Source organism: Neurospora hispaniola, assembly GCF_033458365.1.
Source record: "Neurospora hispaniola strain FGSC 10403 chromosome Unknown B0T23scaffold_7, whole genome shotgun sequence".
NCBI lineage: Eukaryota > Fungi > Ascomycota > Sordariomycetes > Sordariales > Sordariaceae > Neurospora > Neurospora hispaniola.
In genome coordinates, this window is record NW_026944412.1 from 1,568,172 (window position 1) to 1,583,466 (window position 15,295).

Sequence of the window (15,295 nt, forward strand, 5' to 3'; positions counted from 1 at the left end):
CACTGTTGCACTGCAGCACCCCGCTAGCCGGGTGGGTCCAGCATCTTGGTACGCCCCGAGCGTCCCTCAATGCCGTGTTCTGTTGGACTTCCACTTCGGTTCCTTGGCGAAGGAGTCGCATCTTAATTTCAACGATGCCCGCAGAGCCTCCATCCGAGTCCCGGGGCCCAAAAGGATGATGGGCGTCTGAAGGCGCAACCTCCCGCCCGCCGTCCAATTTGGGCAATCCGTTGGTATTTTGACATGATCTATCTCTCACATGTACAGCGTAACTGGACCCCAGGGCAAACACCCCCAACGACCTGAGCAGAGTATTCCAATATTCCGTCCCAACGTGAAAAAAAGGCTCGGGTCTATGTCTATATCGCTTATACTCATACAAATGCTCTGTGCTTCTCTATCCATCAATCCGACCATTCCATAAACGCCTCTTTGATATGTTCCCTTACCGCCGTCTCCATCGCAGATACAATACAACCAACACGTCTAGAAAGTGGTATACAATAACGCTCATCTTGCGCTAAACAGAGATGCAGCATTAGGCCACCTCTGTACGTTCCTGTTCCCCGGGCATACGAGTCTCTAACTGACGCAGAATCGCCTGGTACAGGAACAGCATGCAGCCGCTTTGGATGCTGGTCCAGACTGCACGGGGCCCGACGCCTCTAAACCATCCGGCAATGCCCTCTGTCTGGTAAATTATCCTCAACCCCGTGAATACCGAAGACGTGTCCAGGGTAACGGCTCCCGGTCGTGGCGTGTGAGTTGATGGTGACGATGTTGATATTAGTCTTTTCTGAAGCTTTTGTGTTGAGCTCTCCGTGGTGCCGGTCGGCTTGATGGTTCCGTCCTTCGTGGACGCTTGCGTTGTCGCTGAGCTGGTACCGATCGCCGATGCTGTGGGGTCCGGAACGACCTGGGTCTGAAGTCTGGTCTTGACAACATCGAGTGGGCACGTAATAGAACCAGCAAGACCTCCCGCCGCAGCACCCGTCAACAGTTCCAGCTGCCACCCAATGTCGCGGCTTCCCACCCACTTGTGCGCCCAGCTTTGAGCCTGCTCGTAGAACATGAACTGCAGGGCGGAAAAGGGCATGTCCCGATAAAGAGTCGCTTTGTATCCGTGGAAGAGGGCCGAAAATCCCTCTCTGCGAACAATGGTCCTGGCGGCATCGGTCATGCCCTTGTAGTTGTATCCAGATGCGAAGTAAGGATTGTTGTAGCGGCCTTGAAGTTGAAGCCGGGTCTTGAGAACTTCCGAGGGTACGTAGACAACAGACGCGGCAAAGTCGCCGAGGAACCCTAACCGCCGCTCATGTCAGTAGGCGTAGCCTCTGCCAGATTTCCCCCTTCGACTTACCGCTAAGCAGGTAGGCGACATGGGGCTGAACACCATAGTCCAGCATGTGCCGCTTGCTATATTCGTAGGTGCCGAAGAACAAGACAGTTCCAGGAAATGACCCCAAGAGGGCGGGGAGCCAGCCGCCGTAGAGGCCCCGTCGAATGCCTTCTTGTCGGAAGATTGTGTAGTATGATGAGCCCAGCGAGGTGTATCTCGGCGGAATGTGCGGGTCGCCTTGTTGTCGAGTTTTTACCGTGTCGAGCGAGTGCATGAGCATGTCGCCACTTGTCCCTCCTAAGCCGCCTGCAAGCATGCACTACCGTATGGTGGTCAGCGACAGTTTAAGGTTTGGCGATAGTTGGCGCGCAGAGTTTCACCACCCAGGACAAGACATGACATACTTGCAGCAAAGGCGGGCGCCTTTCGAAATCCCCATCGTCAGGAGTCATATTACGCGGCGAGTCCTTTTCGGTGATAGTCCCAAAGCCCTGTTGATGTGTAAGTCCATGGTCGGCGACGGCCGTGGGCGACAGCGAAGACGGTGACGACGACGGCGCAATAGTGGAAGTGGAAGTGGAAGTGGAAGCGGTAGGGTGCAGAGGGTGCGTACTGGCTGCCTCGAAGCCAAGCACCATCGCCCTTTTGGGAGGAGAAGGGAGGGCGAGGGAGTTCCGCCGCCTTAGGTGCGGGCAGCGATGTTCAATGGCGAACCCCCAAGTCTTTTGTAGAACCGCGGCGGGCAAGGGCGCGCAAGCTTCATGGGCTAAGTGAGATATGGATGCGAGAAGATCCAAGTTTTGATAAATTTCGCGGCCGCCTTTGCGCCCTTGGGAATGCCAAGACTGGCTTATCCGGCCAAAGCACCGCACCTTTTTTTCGGGCGCACCGTCGGGTTGCAGGGTTCATGCAGCAATCGATGTGGCTCGTGCGTGTTGTTAACCCGCACGTAACCATCGGGCCCCTCGAATAGTATTCTGTACATCAGTCGACCCCCCCTGAGACAATAGTAAACAAACAGAGGCCTGTGGTCCAGCACTGAAAGTGCTGCTGTTTCCTCCTTTTTGTTTGACTGCCACCCTTGTCGTTTCCCACCCGTGTTTGTTGACGATGAGCATCCTATCTCGTCTACAAATCCACAAGGACTGTATGTGCACCCAAGAAAGCAGCATGTGTGAATATGAACCATTCACGCAAACAAGGTGTGCATCGATTCGCAACGGCTCACTCCAGCAGATGGCGTGCCTTCTTGATCCCTGGTCGCAAGTTATGCTCCCACCACTTTACCCGCCCAAATCGATCCCATGGCGACAGAATATGCGTGACACGGCCGGTGACCAAGCACGCTGATATCGGGCCGTAGTAGTTACTGTCCTTGGTCTTATCGCCGTCTCCTTCGACCCAGATGTGCCCTTCTGGTACCTGGACGTATTCATGCGGGTAAGGCGCCTTGGTACGGATCACGTCGCCTGCTATTCCGACCACTCTTTTTACGACCTTTCCCTTTGGGTTCAGTGGGTTTCTGGGTTACAGTTAGTCGTCAGGTTCCCAACTTGGCCCCGAATGCGGCACGCCAGATGCTGTAGGATGAGACTTGGATCTCACCTAAAGGTCACAATCATGCCGCGCTTGAGGTTCCGGTCCGGGTACCACTTAGAGACCAGTACGATGTCCCGACGTGTTGACTCATTGTAGTGCGGGTTGAAGAAAGGATACATGGACGGCCCCTTGATTTGTGTGATCTCGGCAACCCAGCCGTTGAAGACCACCAATGGAGGGATCCATGTTGCGTAGCGAATGAGGTAGTGTGAGAACTGACCGAGGAATCCGTTCCGAATTCCTGCTCCCCATCGCGCCGCCATCGCTATCCGACCAGGCGAGTTATCGAGCTACCGAAAAGGTCAATGCGATGCAACTCTTTGCTGTGAATCGCAATGCTGCTGTGAACTAGAGGGAGTATGTTCGCCTCAACGTGCTCAGTGAGCAGGGCAATAAGCAGTACAGAGCCTGTGCGTTAACATGGAGAACACAATAATTGCAGCCACATGCCCGGGCAGGCGGCGATAAGAAAACGATGAGATCGCTTATCAGCCCCGGTAGCTGCATATCCTCGAACGCCTAGATCTACCTAGTACACCAAGTGCATCCATAAAATGACTATCCATATCAAGTCTTGTGTTCATTAATCCTCGTCCCTCGCTCACATTCATTAGGCATACGCTTGATGCAATCTTTTGGTTGATTCCTCTACCGCCTGAAGGACTTTTGTATCCCCTAGACGCCAGCCCTGTGTCGCAAAAACTGTGTACATGCATCCCTAAACCTTTCCTCAAAATAGTGTCGAGTATTCCCAATGAGCCTGCAAAGATAGCTCTGTTCAAGAATGGTTGCAAAATAAAGAGGCGCTTTAGACGGTCTCGGGGATATTGTCGTCGGACTCGCTGACACTCTCGTCGCCGCTGACCTCAGCGTTCTCACGCTCACGCTTCTCCATAAGAGCTTGGAGCTCAGCATCATCGGACTCGGTGACAGCCTTGGGCTCCATCTTCACCACAAGGTGGCCACCGGCAGCCTCGATGCTGGTCCGCATGTCTTGAATGGCCTCCTGAAGGCGGGCAATACCAGCATTCTTGTCCAAGCAGGTGTTGGTAAGGCTGTGTAGAGTTGTTAGCTGCCATTCTCCCTTCAACAATGCGAGACGCTTTCTTGCAAAGACTTACACATAAAGGGGAGGGGACACCAGTCTGCACTTGACCTGGGTTTCCTCAGTGTTGCGAGCTTCCGCAGTGCGGAGAGCGGTCTTGATAGCATCGATACCCTCGTAGCCGAAGCAAGTGACCTCAACATCGGCACGGACCTTGGTAGGCTGGGGAGTCAAACGCTTGCTGATGTAGGTCTTGAGCTCTTCGGCAACCGCCTCGGTGGGGAACTGGATGTCATTCCAGACGTCGGGGTTGCTTCACATCCATGTCAGCATCCTGTCCAATACCGCCATTTTATCCCACAGCTGTACGCCTATTTCCCGGGATGACGTACGTGATCGAAAGCTTGAAGGCATCAAGCGAGTGGCCGTATTTCTTGTTGAGGGGCCATCCTATTGTCTCGTAAAGCTGCTCGATGGGAACAAGAGTCTTCTCGGCAACGTGGCGCATAATCGAGTGGACGATCTTGCTCTTGTTGTAACGCTCCTCGCAACGAACGATATCCTCGGGGGACACACGACGCTTGGACAAATCGATATAACCCTTCTCCTTGTCGACACGGAGAACGACGACGACCTCGTTGCGACCGACACGGATCAACTTCTGGATGGAACGAATACGTCTTCTGGAAAGCTCAGAGAGCAGGATCATGCCGTCGATGTTGTCGTACTCGAGAAGCTTGACGTAGGCGCCCATATCGGCGATCTAATCTGGGGGTCAGCTCTGACGCATCCACATGCGCATGCGCACCACCGGGACCCCAGTATATCGTACTTGCTTAACGTTGACCATGACGAAGGAGTCGATTTCAGGATACTTCTCCTCGTAGAAACGGCAGTTTGAGAGCGACATGTTGGCGACTGGTGCCTTTTCCCGGGCGGGGCAAACGGTGAAATAAGTGGTGGTGTTGGTGGTGTTGGGGGGGGGAGGGTGATGTCGGCGACGAGCTTCGCGACAATGGGCGAGATGGAATTCGAGTGGATGGTCTGGAGGGGTTGATGGCCGAGAAAGAAAATTGACCAAGTTTCGCTGCAAGTGGCCACAGCTGGGAAAGGTCCTCTGGAAGTTCAAGTCCTGGTTGCGGCAGCGGGTTCTCGGAGGGTCCAGCGAGGCTCAAAGGACTCACTCAAAGTTAGCCAGATGCGTCGCAGTATTTTTCGGGTACCAACCAAAAATTACGTGCAGACAGGCTGCAAAAGTGGCGGGGCACTTTGGGGGGGAGAACGAAGTGGGCTGTGGCTGGTGCGCCGGATTGAGGGGTGAATTTCACGTTCTGACCGTGACGACAAGACGCGGCTCCATCTTTTTTTTTGAGGTGGGGTAAGGAAGCGTTGACAGCAGGTCGAACAATGGTACACAGAGGCAGGTACCTCTCGGTTACTTACTCCACCTGCCCCGAACCCCACTGTGCCGAGCGCCAGCTCAGTGGGCAGGAACAACGACGTCAATCGTGAACCGACAGTGGGGTCAGTCATTGACAAGCCTGGAATCTTCCTTGGACATCGTCAAGCTAGGGAGCTTCAATCACTGAACCTAAGTTGCTTGTCAACCAACGGCGCCCGACTTGGAGATTCGACTTTTGCACACCAAAACGAATCCCGAGGGCCGACCAACACCCGACGGACGACACTCATCTAAACCCTCCGCACATGTCTTTACTTTTGGAGGAGCTCACCTGTTTCACTTTTCTCGACGGTCTCCGTCTTGGGTGACAACACTTGGACCGATATGAAAAAGAACAGAGCGACGACACCGCAGACCAGGTAGCAAGAGTTGGGTTTCAACCACAGGCATCGGAGAGGGGACAGCTCATAGGTCTTGATCAGGTTGCGACGGTACCTTTGGGGTTCAGACACGCTGATCGAACACCAACTTTTCTTCACGACCATCCCCACGACGACGGCGCGACACTACCGCGAAACCTACGACTCTATAAAAACAAAAGAAAAAAAGAAAAAAAATAGAAAGAACAAAACCCCCAACATACACACTTTCTCGTTCTCGTCAGAACCGACACGACGGGCTCGCCCGGTAACTCTTGGCTTGCTTGCTTGATGCTTCAGGCTTCTGAAAATGGAGTCTCTTAGCAACCTCGGCAACGCCATGAGCTCGGTGCTTTCCGAGACAACGTCCACGACTGCGACGGCAATCCTCGCCGATCCTACAGAAGCCCTCTCGTCTGTTGTCGCTCTCGCCAGCGATGCGGTCTCGAAAGCTACTAGCGATGTGGTTCCCGAACACACCCCGACTTCATGGTTCACCATCATCCTCTGGCTGTTGCACCGCATCTCGAGCGTGCTATACTTTGTCATCAAGCTGACCACCATCACTACACCCACCTTTCTGTTCAACATATTTTCAACTAGTCTGACGGTGACCATGAACGCTACTACGCTGTAAGTCATGCGCCAGCCGCATATTGTATACATGGACTCGAGGCTGGTGGATCTAACCGTATGCTTAGTGTGCTTATAATGTTGTTCATGATGGCAGGAGTGACCTGGGTAGTCAGATATCGCTACTTAAACATGTACTCACGGCTTCCTCCTGAGCCCCAGCGCAAAGAGCCAGCTGTTGATCTGTTCCCCGAAACACAGGAGGAAGGAGTAAAGTCTGGGCTAGCTAGCTACTTTGACGAGTTTCTCAGCGCCATCAAAATCTTTGGTTATCTGGAAAGGCCGGTTTTCCATGAACTGACCCGCAGCATGCAGACGAGGAAGCTGATCGCTGGCGAAACCCTCAACCTCGAAGAAGAACAAGGATTCTGTCTTGTGGTCGACGGTATGGTGGAGATCTTTGTTAAATCCGCCAGAGATGGTCGACGCTCAAGCAGTGGCCCTTCGTTCGAGAGCGACGATGAGGAAGGCTTTGCTCCGGGTCGCCAGCGCTACCAGCTTCTGACCGAAGTGCGGAACGGTGCCCCCATGTCATCACTGTTCTCTATCATGTCACTCTTCACTGAAGATATCCAAATGCATGACACCGACGACGACGACAGCCCCGACCCAACGCCTTCCGCTCCTGGCACCGCTATGCCTGGTTATCCTATGAACGCCAACTTCCAACAGTCGAACGATACCCTCCCGTCCATCCCAGGTACCCCATTGTCCGACAACCACGTTATGCAACGTGGTATGGCTTCGGCTGAGTCTCTAACAATGTCTCCTCTAGCTCATGATTCTTCGAGGATACCATCACTTTCTCTCGTGAACACTCGTCCTGCTGTACCCCGCCGGCCAGTACCGAAGAGGCTCAATACCACTTCAGCCCATCCAGATATTATTGCGAGAGCGACAGTGGACACCACCATAGCCATTATCCCCGCCAGCGCCTTCAGGCGTCTGATCAAGATATATCCCAAGGCAACTGCGCACATCGTTCATGTCATCCTTTCGAGGTTTCAAAGAGTGACACTTGCCACTGCTTACAATTACCTTGGCTTGAGCGGCGAAGTATTGCAGATGGAGCGCAACATCTTGAAGCATACAGTTCGGCAACTCCCTAATCATCTCAGAGGAGACGCTCTGGATAGACTCAAGGAAAAGTTCAAGCGGGAAAGGGAAAGAATTGGAGAGAAGGAGGTCGAAAAGGGCATTGCTCTTCATAACGCGCATGCCGCCCGCCGACGTCGTTCGGCTGCCTCCCTTCGGAAAGAAGTGGCATTGCAGGCATATTCGAAAAGGCGGCAGAGCATCGTCACGGCGACCCCTGCATTCGGAACACGTCGAGAACGCCCATCGCCCGACATGCCTAGCCCTGGCGATTTGCTCACGAATACGCAACAGTTGAAGTCTGGGCCGGCATCGCAGCTTGATCTAGCGCGAGACGCTACATCTCCTCGACCACAGCGAAATCTCAGTCCCTTCTCTACTCCCCGAAACGCACATGTCTCTCTTGACACGAGAGAAGCCCTTGATGAAGACGACATGTTCCGAGAGTCGGTGCTCGAATGCATGTTCAGGGCCATTGGCCTGACGGGTAACGGAAGTGTCAATCCGGATTCGACGCAAGCTTCCCCAAGATTTGTTCCTACGGACCAGCGACGTTCGAGGGGTGGTCCAGGCCACACTGCTTTTGGCTTCATGGATGCCTTCGACCCGTTCGACAACGACACGGAGTCAGTTACCTCTTGTGGATTTAGCTCATCGTCACCAGTTCCCAATCCTCAACTACTCGCACACGATATGAAGGACGAGGTTGAGATCGTCTTCTTTCCTAAGGGCTCTGTCTTGGTGGAGCAAGGTGAGAGAAATCCTGGTCTCTATTATGTTATTGATGGTTTCCTCGACATTTGTGTTCCGGGCGACGATTCATCACACGACCTCCTCCAGTCCTCAGCCAAGGTAGACCATGGCCATGACTCAGCAACTGGTGCCGACGCCTTTGGGGCCAATTCGTCACGCTTTCCTGAACCGAACATGAACAACAACTTTGGTGCTGAGCAGAAGAAAGGCAAACAAGGTCGAAGGAGCGTGGCTCTGATCAAGCCGGGTGGGCTTGCTGGTTATGTCGGTACCATTTCCTCCTACAGATCGTTTATCGATGTTGTTGCGAGAACGGATGTCTGTGTCGGCTTTCTTCCACTTGCCTCCATTGACAGGATCGTTGACCGTTATCCCATCGTTATGCTTACTATGGCCAAGCGGCTTACGGAGTTACTGCCGCGTCTGCTTCTGCACATCGACTTTGCCCTCGAGTGGGTGCAGGTCAACTCTGGCCAGGTTTTGTTCCGCGAAGGCGATGAGAGCGAAGCTATTTACCTTGTCCTCAATGGCCGGTTAAGACTGGTTGAAGATCAAAAAGAGGGGGGGATGAACGTCAAAGCTGAATTCGGCCAGGGAGAGAGTATCGGAGAGCTGGAAGTGCTGACCGAATCCGCACGTACCGGAACTCTACATGCAATTCGCGAAACTGAACTGGTCAAATTCCCTCGCACGCTTTTCAACAGCTTAGCCCAGGAGCATCCCAACATCACTATCAAAATTTCCAAGATTATCGCAGCTCGAATGAGGGCCTTTATCGACGATCCTTCACGCATGGGACTCAAAGATAACGTGGTTCGGAGCTACAAGAGCTCTTCGACTCTAAACCTGAGAACCGTGGCAATCTTACCTGTCACCGCGGGCGTTCCTGTTGTCGAGTTTGGCAATAGATTAATGAACGCCTTGTCACAGGTTGGGCCTCCTAACGGCGCAACTTGTCTAAATCAAGCAGCGATTCTGAATCACCTCGGAAAACTGGCATTCAACAGGATGGGAAAGCTCAAACTGTCGCAGTACCTCGCGGATCTAGAAGAGAAATACGGACTCGTTGTCTACGTAGCTGGTAAGCTCAAGCCAGTCGTGTCCTTCTTGTTTCACCATTTGTAATCGGAAATTAACTCTTGATAGACACGAACGTCAACACGCCATGGACCCAGACGTGCATTACGCAAGCTGATTGTTTATTGTTTGTCGGCCTTGCGGACAGCTCCCCTGAAATCGGAGAGTATGAGCGGTTCATGCTTGGAATGAAGTCAACGGCCCGAAAAATCCTCGTCCTCGTTCACCAAGAGCGCTACTCCAACCCTGGTCTGACGAGGCAGTGGCTAAAGAACCGAATGTGGATCAACGGAGGCCACTTCCATGTGCAAATGGCATACACCTCCAACACTGTGCCTATCCATCCGCCCACGAAACGGTTCGGGCCAAGCCTCAAGCAGCGGGTTCAGATCTTGCAGGCAGAAATCCAAAAGTACACCTCCAGGAAAGTTCGCCATGTTCCCTTCTACTCTCCCGATGCTCCGTTCAAGGGAGACTTCCATCGGTTGGCGAGGCGGCTGTGCGGCAAGTCCGTGGGTCTGGTCCTAGGTGGTGGTGGCGCCAGAGGCATTGCGCATGTTGGCATCATCAGAGCGATGGAAGAGGCCGGAATCCCCATTGACATGGTCGGAGGAACGTCAATTGGAGCCTTCATCGGCGGGTTGTACGCTAGGCATGCAGATGTCGTTCCCATCTTCGGTCTAGCCAAGAAGTTCGCTGGACGTATGGCCAGCATGTGGAGGTTCGCTTTTGACCTGACATATCCGTCCGCCTCCTACACAACCGGCCACGAGTTCAACCGCGGCATCTTCAAGACCTTTGGAAAAACGCAGATTGAAGATTTCTGGCTGGAATTCTACTGCAATACCACCAACATTAGCAAGAGCCGAGTCGAGTTCCACACCAGTGGTTACGCATGGCGCTACATCCGAGCGTCCATGTCCCTGGCGGGCTTACTTCCACCTCTGTGTGACGAAGGCAGCATGCTTTTGGACGGCGGCTACATCGACAATTTGACTGTATCCCGTATGAAATCTCTCGGTTCGGACGTCATTTTTGCTGTTGACGTCGGCTCGCTTGATGATAATACGCCACAGGCCTTTGGCGACTCTCTGTCTGGTGTATGGGCATTCTTCAACCGCTGGAACCCATTCTCATCGGTACCCAACCCGCCCACGCTGGCAGAGATCCAGGCCCGCCTTGCGTATGTGTCGAGTGTCGGTGAGCTAGAGAGGGCAAAGACGATGCCCGGATGCATATACATGCGGCCCCCGATCGACGACTACGGAACGCTGGATTTTGGCAAATTTGACGAGATTTATGGGGTCGGGTACAAATATGGCCAGGAGTTCCTCCAGAAGTTGAGGGAGCAGGGTGTATTGCCTCTGGTTGAGGAGACAGAGGCGAAGAAAGCGTTAAGGAGAACGATGGCGCCGAGGCGCGCGAGTATATAGTCCCTATCTCTGGTCGAGTTGCGATGGCCGGTTGGGTAGAGTCAAAGAAGGGTAGAGGATGGGCATTGCAGTGGGTTTATCACTTACACCATGTACTGACTTGAATGTTTATTTACATTTCGATCTACTTCGGTTGGTAGTAGAGGGGTTTAGATAGGTTTCGGTGGCGTGATCAGAAGGAAGCGTCATGTTGATGCCTTGCATCGCCCAAGTGGTTCTCTACGATCTCATTTGCTTTTGTCTACCCAACGCCATGCACACCGATCACGTCTATTGACCCACGCTCTGGTTCTAAGCCTTGACAACCTCCTCCGCCGCCTCAACCAGAATCTTCCACGCCCGGTCCACATGCTCCTTCTCAGTCGTACTCACGCTAGTAACCATGCGAATGGCGAACCTGCCATCCAGCACCGTGCTAGTCACCCACATCCTGCCGGAAGCGTTGATCTTTTCGCACACAGCCTTGGTAAGCGCATTCAGCTCCTCATCGCTCTTACCCTGCTCCTTGCCAGCGACCCTGAACACAGTCAGCGCAAAGTTAGGGCCGGTCAAAATCTCAAACAGATCCGGCCTAGACTTGAGCGAGTCGGCAAACTCCTCGCCCAGCTTGAGGGTGCGTGAGATATAACTCTGCAGGCCCTTGACGCCGTAGTTCCGCAGCACAAACCAGATCTTGAGGGACCGGAACCGTCGGCCCAGCGGGATCTGCCACTCGCGGTAGTCCGTCACCAGCCCGCCCTCGGACGCCTTGTTGCCGTACACGGCCTGGTTGATGGTGAGGGCTTGGATGAACCAGTTGCGATCACGCACGAAGAGGCACGAGGCGTCAAAATTTGTGAGGAGCCACTTGTGCATGTTCATGTCGAACGAGTGGAAGTTCTCGATCAGCGAAATGGAGACTTGCTCCCGCACAGAGGGGAGAACGAGCGCCGAGCCGGCGTAGGCTGCGTCAATGTGCACCCACAGCTCGCCAGGGGTGCCGGCTGGGTGCACGGGGTCCGACTTGAGTGTCGACACGATACCCGCGAAGTCGTCGACCGCGCACGTGTCGGTCGTTCCCATGGTGGCGGTCATGAAGAAGGGCTCGAGACCGCGGGCGCGCAGTTCGGCGAGCGTCTTGGCCAGCACTGGCCCGGTGAGCGAGTAGCCCGTGTCGGCATGGACGGCAATGGTGTGAAACCGCACGCCGAGGATGATGGAGGCCTTCTTGGTGGACGAGTGGGTGGCTGTCGTGGCGAGCGCCACCATCTTGCTGCGCTTGTGGGCGATGGCGTCCTCGCGCGCCTCGGAGCCCTCGGGGAACTGCTCGAGAGGGACAGTCTCGCGCAGGTACTTGTCACGGGCGGCGACCATGGCAGTCAGGACGGCCTCGGAGGCGGAGCCCTGGATGACGCCGCCGCCGCGGGTGGGACCGGTGGACAGGTAGCATTCGGGAAGGCCGAGGACCTTGGCCAGCCAGTCGAGCACGATCGTCTCGAGTTCGGTCACGGCTGGGCTGCAGATCCAGTTGAAGCAGGCGCCGGAGAGGGCGGCGCTGTAGAGCTCACCAAGGATGGAGGGAAAGCTGGTGGCGCAGGGGAAGAAGGCGTGGAAGCCGGGGTGTTGCCTGGTGGCATAGTCAGTCTTTGGTTGTTTATGAGAAAAAACAAAAAAAGAAAAAAGAAAATCAACATGGTGAGGTCGCCGTACCAGTGAGTGATACCGGGGAGGATCTTGCCCTCAATGTCTTTGTGAATATCGGTCCATGCCTCGCCTTCGACCGGGGCCTCGGATGGCAGAAGCTTCCGAAGGTAGCCAGGTTCTACGGTAGACACGACATTCCGGTCGTCAAGGTTGTCATAATAGCTGGCAACTGTATTGGTGTTAGTGAAATTTCCGCTGGTTGATGATAACAAGAGAGATTTGAGGGAGTAACGAAACTCACTATCATCAATGGCCGTAGCAGCGGCATCACGGAAACCCTGGGAATCCATCCTTGAAATATGATATATTTACGCAAAAGCCTAGTCAAACTGTCGTCGTGACAAGAAGAGAATGTAGAAGTTATGGAAAGTCGCCCGGCGGCTCCCCGATATATACAACAAAGTTGGCGCCGGAAAGAGTTCCAGAACCCTTCAACCGAGCCGGATCCACTTATCCCGTTTCGGAGGTCCCGCACCTGCCGGCCAAGAACCGGCAAACGGAAAGTGGAGGCTCCCAAAACACGCCCTTTCGGAGACATATGTACACATCCACATCGGCATGACGACGACATCAAGCGAACCAGAACCAGACTCAGGAACGGGAAATGAGCTTGAATCCAGTGTATTTATACATGCTTGGTGACAACGAACATGGCGTCGCTCGCGATATCACAAGTCTAGAGTGACCTTGTCGTTGGCCTTCGGCTCCTTCAGCGCATGGCAGTCCGCATCGCAGCTGATCTCCCTTGGGATCTGATTTAATGAATCCGGGTTATTATCGTCTACATCAACATCCACGGCTATCTGTTTCGAAGATGGCCACACCAAGATGCCTGCGATGACCGTACGGTTTGATGAGTGATTGTCTCTTACCTGCGGCATGTCGGGTATCAGCTCATACGCGCAACAACACATCGGCCGAGGTTCATAGTCTAAACATTCCTCAAGATAATCGACCTTCCCCGGCCCTGGAAAATCGATTATCGTCAGTTCAGAGGTCTCTGTTCGAGACTGAAGGATGAGCTCGTTCCTACCAATACATTCGACTTGGAAGCCGGAGTAATCAAGACTATCGCAGCAATAGGTGTTTGTTCCCCTTGGGCAGGTTGTCTTGCCATCGAACGTGTTGCCCCCTTGGTTCTCTGTGATGTCGGGAGAAAGATTCTCGTGGGTCGGCGGAACGAGTATGCCCATGGCAGGAACAGCCAGCCCGAAGTATAGGAAGGAGAAGCGCATAATGATGAAGATGGAGTAACGGAAGCTTCAAACAGTAAGGTGCTGGTAACGACGATCAAGAAGAACGGAGCTCACTTGAAAGCAAGAAGAACAGTGCCAGATGACATCGATATCTCGGACTCAACAGCAGTACCTACAGCATCATCATAACGCGCACCCCCTGACCAACAGCAGCCGTTGGTTGCAAAATACGACCTTCCCATTCTGGAGCCGTGCGACTATAATGTTGTCGCTTTTGGAAGTCTGGTAGGTCATTCGCTCATCCCACTTGTCGTTATCTCGACCTGCATCACAGCGAGCGGTGCTGCCTATTGGACCATCTGTGTTCGATTTGTTCTGAAACCACTCACCATAGTAAACTTTTCCTTGGTGCAGTTCAACAAGTATATTGTGGCGTGGCTGCGTGTGGCATCAGAGCTGAGATAGATGGGATCTTCATGCTTCCATTTTCACGTATTCTTTGTCGTTCCAGGGTTTCACCGCACTCATCTGATCAACAAATTGCTTAGCAGAGAAATCGCATCGCCATTTAACCAAACGGATGTCTGTATAGGTAGTTACATACCTTATATGTTGGTAACTTCTTCCGAACAACGGCAAACGTTTGCGAGTCATCAAGTCAACTTAGCGACTCTGTCGGCGCTTGCAGCGACGGTCTAGAGGTAGACGTCCTGCTGGAATCAGACTGATCACGCGACTCTCTTCGTTGGGTCCAAAGGTGGGGTACATTAGTCGTAGATCCCAAGTCGAAGCCGGTGTCAACAACAGTGACTGCCTGTCCAGCACCAGTGAATGCTCCAGCGGCATAGACAGGGCGGCCGAATATTCCTTTCGACAGAAGGGGAGTGCTTTCCACCCCAGTATGTCGTTATTACCATCGCCTTCAAGTTCAACACCATCCAGAACGAGACGAATGATACTGACTCTCCTCACACCCACAACCGGCACTTCCGGAAATTGTAATGACTCGACCTCTCGACCAACCCATGCAAGACCGCTCGCATGAGTGGAGATATGATAATATAGGCTGGAAGGTTTTTAAAGTTCAACATATAATCCAAATAAGCGCCAGTGGTTTAGTGGTAAAATCCATCGTTGCCATCGATGGGCCCCGCGTTCGATTCGCGGCTGGCGCAATGCAGATTTACTTTTTGGACCCTTCATTTTTCCTACTTCGTTCTTCATTGGAAGACTGAACGCTCCTTGATTTGATGATGTGAAAATCAGAGGCCTATTTTTTGGATGGATGCTGATCGGCCGTAGACTACTTGATACTAGACTCAACAAAGCGAAAACATTGATGTTCCAACAATGGTTTCGGTTCGTTTCAGAATGCCCAAACGCTGCGAAGCCCAACACCTTCCGATACAGTCTTCTTGATCAAAGCGCAATTCAAACAAGAGACGCTCAAACTCGTAGCTTTTCGATACCAAATAGTGTACCATACATAGTCTGTACAAGTGTATGGTAGTGTAAGCGTCAAATCGAATGTCATGTTGCACTCCTAGGAGAGTGCCGTTGGCGGCGTTCGCTTCGCGCACGGGCCAAGTAATCTTTGCCCGAGAAAGAGCCAAGACGCCCA

The 15,295-nt window shown here is 53.3% G+C and overlaps 6 protein-coding genes and 1 non-coding gene across 7 annotated transcripts; 2 read left to right on the top strand and 5 right to left on the bottom strand.

Annotated features, from left to right (window-relative positions):
* Window positions 1-141: 141 nt before the first annotated feature.
* B0T23DRAFT_364002 (mitochondrial carrier domain-containing protein) lies at window positions 142-2,127 on the bottom strand. The gene is made up of 3 exons (XM_062836331.1): window positions 1,744-2,127; window positions 1,361-1,658; window positions 142-1,302 (listed from the first exon to the last, which is right to left on the bottom strand). The coding sequence occupies exons 1-3, from the start codon at window positions 1,975-1,977 to the stop codon at window positions 539-541; spliced, it is 1,296 nt and encodes a 431-aa protein (XP_062689919.1). The 5' UTR covers window positions 1,978-2,127; the 3' UTR covers window positions 142-538.
* On the bottom strand, window positions 2,105-3,351 carry B0T23DRAFT_364006 (peptidase S24/S26A/S26B/S26C). The gene is made up of 2 exons (XM_062836332.1): window positions 2,945-3,351; window positions 2,105-2,861 (listed from the first exon to the last, which is right to left on the bottom strand). The coding sequence occupies exons 1-2, from the start codon at window positions 3,199-3,201 to the stop codon at window positions 2,564-2,566; spliced, it is 555 nt and encodes a 184-aa protein (XP_062689920.1). The 5' UTR covers window positions 3,202-3,351; the 3' UTR covers window positions 2,105-2,563.
* A 1-nt stretch (window position 3,352) lies between these two features.
* B0T23DRAFT_386664 (eukaryotic translation initiation factor 2 alpha subunit) lies at window positions 3,353-5,276 on the bottom strand. Its single transcript, XM_062837635.1, has 4 exons — window positions 4,816-5,276; window positions 4,376-4,746; window positions 4,060-4,296; window positions 3,353-3,993 (listed from the first exon to the last, which is right to left on the bottom strand). Exons 1-4 carry the CDS (start codon window positions 4,891-4,893, stop codon window positions 3,747-3,749), a joined length of 933 nt encoding a protein of 310 aa, XP_062689921.1. The 5' UTR covers window positions 4,894-5,276; the 3' UTR covers window positions 3,353-3,746.
* An 838-nt stretch (window positions 5,277-6,114) lies between these two features.
* B0T23DRAFT_323481 (lysophospholipase nte-1) lies at window positions 6,115-10,795 on the top strand (the record flags this gene model as incomplete). The annotated part of the gene is made up of 3 exons (XM_062835360.1): window positions 6,115-6,437; window positions 6,506-9,366; window positions 9,432-10,795. 3 exons carry the CDS (start codon window positions 6,115-6,117, stop codon window positions 10,793-10,795), a joined length of 4,548 nt encoding a protein of 1,515 aa, XP_062689922.1.
* Window positions 10,796-10,995: 200 nt separating this feature from the next.
* Window positions 10,996-12,981, bottom strand: B0T23DRAFT_214563 (pyridoxal phosphate-dependent transferase). Its single transcript, XM_062833619.1, has 2 exons — window positions 12,485-12,981; window positions 10,996-12,401 (listed from the first exon to the last, which is right to left on the bottom strand). Exons 1-2 carry the CDS (start codon window positions 12,766-12,768, stop codon window positions 11,087-11,089), a joined length of 1,599 nt encoding a protein of 532 aa, XP_062689923.1. The 5' UTR covers window positions 12,769-12,981; the 3' UTR covers window positions 10,996-11,086.
* B0T23DRAFT_386672 (uncharacterized protein) lies at window positions 12,870-13,882 on the bottom strand. The gene has a single exon (XM_062837636.1). The coding sequence runs from the start codon at window positions 13,711-13,713 to the stop codon at window positions 13,147-13,149; it is 567 nt and encodes a 188-aa protein (XP_062689924.1). The 5' UTR covers window positions 13,714-13,882; the 3' UTR covers window positions 12,870-13,146.
* An 896-nt stretch (window positions 13,883-14,778) lies between these two features.
* On the top strand, window positions 14,779-14,849 carry B0T23DRAFT_t300. The gene has a single exon. It is a non-coding gene; the product is annotated as a tRNA-Gly (tRNA).
* The last annotated feature ends 446 nt before the right edge of the window (window positions 14,850-15,295 follow it).

Excerpts from the sequence above, each read along its gene's own strand:
- B0T23DRAFT_386672 (XM_062837636.1), bottom strand. The coding sequence starts at position 13,713 with ATGCGCTTCTCCTTCCTATACTTCGGGCTGGCTGTTCCTGCCATGGGC.
- B0T23DRAFT_364006 (XM_062836332.1), bottom strand. The coding sequence starts at position 3,201 with ATGGCGGCGCGATGGGGAGCAGGAATTCGGAACGGATTCCTCGGTCAG. Across the intron at positions 2,862-2,944 it reads GGCATGATTGTGACCTTTAG|AAACCCACTGAACCCAAAGG; the intron begins GTGAGATCCAAG and ends ACTGTAACCCAG.
- B0T23DRAFT_214563 (XM_062833619.1), bottom strand. The coding sequence starts at position 12,768 with ATGGATTCCCAGGGTTTCCGTGATGCCGCTGCTACGGCCATTGATGAT. Across the intron at positions 12,402-12,484 it reads CTCCCCGGTATCACTCACTG|GCAACACCCCGGCTTCCACG; the intron begins GTACGGCGACCT and ends CTATGCCACCAG.
- B0T23DRAFT_364002 (XM_062836331.1), bottom strand. The coding sequence starts at position 1,977 with ATGGTGCTTGGCTTCGAGGCAGCCAGTACGCACCCTCTGCACCCTACC. Across the intron at positions 1,659-1,743 it reads GGCGCCCGCCTTTGCTGCAA|TGCATGCTTGCAGGCGGCTT; the intron begins GTATGTCATGTC and ends ACCATACGGTAG. Across the intron at positions 1,303-1,360 it reads TGTCGCCTACCTGCTTAGCG|GGTTCCTCGGCGACTTTGCC; the intron begins GTAAGTCGAAGG and ends AGCGGCGGTTAG.
- B0T23DRAFT_386664 (XM_062837635.1), bottom strand. The coding sequence starts at position 4,893 with ATGTCGCTCTCAAACTGCCGTTTCTACGAGGAGAAGTATCCTGAAATC. Across the intron at positions 4,747-4,815 it reads TCATGGTCAACGTTAAGCAA|ATCGCCGATATGGGCGCCTA; the intron begins GTACGATATACT and ends CCCCCAGATTAG. Across the intron at positions 4,297-4,375 it reads GCCTTCAAGCTTTCGATCAC|CAACCCCGACGTCTGGAATG; the intron begins GTACGTCATCCC and ends ATGGATGTGAAG.